General features: G+C 35.8%; 1 protein-coding gene across 1 annotated transcript in view; it reads left to right on the forward strand.

Annotated features, from left to right (window-relative positions):
* LOC105176934 (polynucleotide 3'-phosphatase ZDP) overlaps positions 762 to 4,800 on the forward strand; it is a 5,653-nt gene continuing 1,614 nt past the window's right edge. Inside the window, exons 1-8 of the mRNA XM_011099917.2 lie at positions 762 to 1,255; positions 1,564 to 1,623; positions 2,477 to 2,539; positions 3,313 to 3,390; positions 3,547 to 3,603; positions 3,853 to 3,929; positions 4,493 to 4,574; positions 4,664 to 4,780. Coding sequence (XP_011098219.1) covers positions 914 to 1,255; positions 1,564 to 1,623; positions 2,477 to 2,539; positions 3,313 to 3,390; positions 3,547 to 3,603; positions 3,853 to 3,929; positions 4,493 to 4,574; positions 4,664 to 4,780 — 876 coding nt within the window. The 5' untranslated portion in view covers positions 762 to 913. The remainder of the gene's footprint in view (positions 1,256 to 1,563; positions 1,624 to 2,476; positions 2,540 to 3,312; positions 3,391 to 3,546; positions 3,604 to 3,852; positions 3,930 to 4,492; positions 4,575 to 4,663; positions 4,781 to 4,800) is intronic.

A 4,800-nucleotide genomic window follows, 5' to 3' on the forward strand; every position in this document is an offset into this window, starting at 1 on the left:
TGTGTGTTCTCAGCTGGTTTGTCGGGGAGGAAGAAATGACGAGCTCGTATTATATAGAAGGGTCGTGTGGGGGCGTTCGAGAACCTTCTGAGTAGTCTAATCCGACCCGTTTTCTGCTGCTTGGTGACGGGTGGGCCAACCCGACCCCCACCCTGCTTATCCTCCACGCAAGATCCCAAATTTATTTTTGGAATAATTACATTTACATTTCTAATTTAATATTATATTATTACCACATATATTATATTATAAAGATAAAAAAAGAAAAATACAAAAGAAATGTGAGAAACAGAGGAGAGAAGAGAGAAGAAAAGCGCTAGACATTGCTCCTTTCTCCCTTGCACTCTCCTCCACTTGGGGTGTTTTGTTTTGTATTTTAAAAATAAAAATATAAATAAATAAGTGTGTGTTGGAGATAGAGTGTATGTTTGTTGTTGGGATTTGGGACACAAAAAGTTATTGTTCATCTCAAATTATATCTCTTTTATATATTTTTTTATGCATAAGTATGTATATACATAAATATTGTATTTTACGAAGATAAACATCAAATCGCATTTATTTTTATATTATATTATATATGTAAGTGTGTATATATTTATTATATATAGAAAGTTCAAAAATAAAAAAATAAATAAACAAAATATGAAAATAAAGAGATAAATATTTTATGTGTTTTATCTTATTTTGGAGATTATCCGGAAATGAAACCAAACATAATGGAAATTTTTCGATTTTAATTCGGTTCGATTATGTTTATTGTCCTCCGGTTGGTCTGTTTACAACTGAAGTCGCGTTTCTCACCACATTTGGAGACCTCCACAAGTAAAGGGCGGGAAAGTATGCCAACCAGCTCCGTAAACCCTTAACAAGGGTGGAGAAAGAACAAGTGAACTGCTCTCTTCAAAGTCTCATGCTTAATTTCTCCAATCGCTTCGGAACAATTCCCAATCTCCGGAATCCCAGCATCTTGGGTTCTATCAAATTGGTGGTCAATTTGAGTTTTAGTCAGAGAACCCTAACATTGTCGGCAATGTCATCGACAAAAATCGTGGCGGAGTACGCGAAATCAGGCCGTTCGTCGTGTAAGAAGTGCTCGAAAGCCATTGCTTCGAGCTCTCTGAGGTTGGGTTTGGTGAGTAAAGATCCCAGAGGTTTTGACATGACGAAATGGCACCATTTGGATTGCTTTCCTTTTAACAATTCCGATTCGGTTTCATCGGCCGAGGCCATCGCAGGATTCTCATCCCTCAAGGTCAGGTGTTCACTTCTGTTTTTATTTTTTCAGTACTCAACTGTATGATATATTTCACATAAAAAATGATATTTCTTGTTTTAACGTGGAATTTTATGATATATCTATTGTAGTATCATCTTTCAGTTTATCCCTCTGTTAAGCTGAAGTATGTTTACATGTGAAATTCTTGAGCGCGGTGGATATTGCCATAAGATATTATTGGGGGATGGGTGGGACGGTTTTCCGAGTACACTGCAGAGAAATGAATTCTGTATATTTTGAACTTTCTAAAGAAATAATTTGTTTCTCTGGTTTTGCAAATGCAGAGTATTGATCAAGAGTCCGTGAAGAAATTAATGAATGAAGTTGCTCAGATTTCAGAGCAGGTATATTTAGCACAAAACTATAATGGTCCCTTCAGAAGCTTTGTATGAACTGCTGCCTTGCTAAATGGTAGCAAGTGGGATTTGTAATACAGTAACGAAACTAAAAATGTTTCTGACTTGGTTTGTCTATTTCAGTTTGGGTGAGTTGGTTTATACTTTATACTGGGATCTGAGAATATGCCTATCTGCTGGTACTCCTTTCTGTGATTTATTATTAGCTAATGGGCTTGATTGTCTTGTTTGATGCTTGGCAAGCTCTGCAGTAGCTATATGCTTTTTTAGTCATTTACTATAGAACCACAACACTAATCATCAAATGTATTCACGTGCATATAATATTTGAAACAGTCACACAAATAAAATGATTGGTGCTCAGCATATGGCTCCTCTGGCAAAAGCAAGGATGAGTGCACATGTTATTAGCGATTTTCCTATGTATACAATATTAAAATTTGCTGAGTGTTTGTTGCATATTATATACTACGCATCTTTAGTGGTTGAACATGGGGCATTAGAGTGTAGGTTGGCTAGTTCAGATGAAGCTGATTGCATGAGAGGATTATGCCAGTAACTTTTCCCTGTAAACGGTATATTGATTTACCCCTACAGTTGAATAACACCTGAATTGACCTGACACAAATAACACCCGAAATAAAGTTGTTTCCATGGTCAGTATGTCAAGTGATCTGGTTGCTTTGGGGAAAAAGAGCTGTATCTAGTCCATGCCATATCATAACACCATCTGTTTTGCTAATGTTTACCTTCGCAGGTATCTGACGGGAAGAAATATAATACCTGCCCTAACTCTTAATTATATATATGTTTATTTTGTTTTTTCATGTTAATGTAATAGGTCTGTAGAACTGATGAGAAGGAGAGTAAGGATACTAAGCAAGGAAGCATGAAAAAACGTAAGGTAGACTACTGTACTTTTATCTACCACAGAATCAAAATGTTGACACAATTATGATATGTCTTCCTGAGGCACTAATCTTTTACATATTATGATACCAGTATTGTGTTAAAAAACACAAGATCCTAATAATTGAACCTATTTATCTCCAATTCTTCCATGTTCATTAATTTATCTGGGATGCATTTTTTTCCCAAAAGAACCGTCGCTGCTGTTTCCTGTCACTATCCATTTTGTGTGTCCTGCATGTGCTTCCTGCTCCATTGGTGGAGAAACTAAATAATGGAAAGTTACTGTGTTATTTCACAATTTTTAAACGGAAAATTTCTTTTTCAGTGTTTAAAGATCAAGAAATTGTATTTTTGGTGCAGTTTAGATTGCATCACTACATGATTGACGGATATTCCTCCTTGATTGTTCAAGTATTCTCATTACTTTTAAATTAGCATTTGTACGTTAGGTTTTAGTCCACCGAAGGTTTATTTTGGCAACATTTGTTTGATTTGTTCAGACCTAATATTCTCAACTTTGTTGTTCAATCCTTTACAAAGTTACACCTTTGGCTCAAATTCCTACCTGTATCACTGCTTTGGTTATGAGCACATAACTTCTGGAATAACTATGGGAAGTTAATTTTGAGTTAGTTTTATCATCTGCTGATGGATTACTTTACATGATCGAAGTCAAATTGCACTTTCTTTTAAAAAAAATTACTGTGGAGTTGAATTTGAGGGCATAATTGTTGTCTCTTTCTTTTGAGGCAACATTTACATTAGCTGTCCGCATCTGAGGAAGGAGGAAACCTGGAGCTGGAGGTAGCCATATCTGCATCTGATATCAAAGACAAGTATAAGGTTTGAACTTTAATGAATATCTTCGCCTTTTGAAATTTATCCTCTTGCCCCCTTCCTTCCTACCCACATTATATCTTCTATGAGAATTTTCTTGTATAGCTGCGAGTTTTGTGGAGTAATCTTTTATAATGGTTTTGTGAAAATTCCTTATTTTAGGATGCTGTGTTGTCACCAAAATGGAAGGCGTTCCAGACAATCATATTTCTCGAACGGGTGAGTATTTTCCCTTCAGTCTTGGTAGTTTATATGGTGCCCATGTTGCATAGAGATGGCATTTAAATTCCTGAGTTCTGGATTTTTCTCTGGTGGTATTACTGCTTATGTACTTTGTCTATTTTCAAAGAGTTCTCTCTGTTTAACATCCTTGAAATATTCAAATGCAATTCAATAGGAACTCCCTTGCTACTTTCTATATTGAAGCAGCAGCATAAGTTCAACCTCTCTGAATTTCTACTTCTGTAGGATGATGGTCTTCGTGATTCCAAAAAAATTGCAGCCTTTGATTTTGATGGTTGTCTTGCAAAGACATCTGTGAAAAGGTACAATCTCCTGCATTTGAGGCACTTTGAATAGTTTAAACTGTTATTGAATATCGTGTAGTTCTTTCTGCAGTTGCTGATGGAAACGGATCTAAAATTTCAAATATAGTGACCAGTTGTTTGTCTTTAAAATTTTTTCCAATTCCGCAAAAATTGTATATATACCTTTGCATAAACTGCAAAGTGTTGATCTCCACGGGAAGATCTTTACGGGAATCATTCAACCAATTATCTAACTGTTAGATCTTTTTTCACTGAAAATGTGATTTTATGCTGTCTGCTTAGTACATGGCTGACAATGGTGTCGACATGCAGGAGGTTACTTTTGGCTGGACATTGTCATAAGTGGGCTTTCATAGTAGTTAATAATATTTCTACTTAGGTTGCCAATTTTTGGATTGATCTAATCTATTTGAACTTATAGGATTCATCACACACTTTCTGGAGCTGAATCATATGAACAACTTAAATGATAACTGTTCCCATTTAATTGGAAAGGGAGATTATGTTTTCGTCTCTCATGTACCCTTAGTTAAATGATGACCGTCTTCTTTTAATTTTAGAGTGGGAGCGGATGCTTGGTCCCTTATGTACCCTTCTATACCAGAGAAACTCCAGAGTCTGTATAATGATGGCTACAAGCTGGTTCGCATTTCAACTTTGACTCGATGAATCTTTTTATACTAAAACCATATTTGTAAGTCCGATTAACTTTTAGATTGAATATGTTGAAGGTTATTTTTACCAATGAATCCAATATTGAGCGCTGGAAGAATAAAAGACAGGCTGCTGTAGATTCCAAAATTGGACGGCTTGAGAATTTCATTAAGCTTGTGAAGGTTCCCATTCAGGTTTTTTCATCTGCTATCCT

Source organism: Sesamum indicum, linkage group LG14 (genome assembly GCF_000512975.1).
Source record: "Sesamum indicum cultivar Zhongzhi No. 13 linkage group LG14, S_indicum_v1.0, whole genome shotgun sequence".
Lineage (NCBI taxonomy): Eukaryota > Viridiplantae > Streptophyta > Magnoliopsida > Lamiales > Pedaliaceae > Sesamum > Sesamum indicum.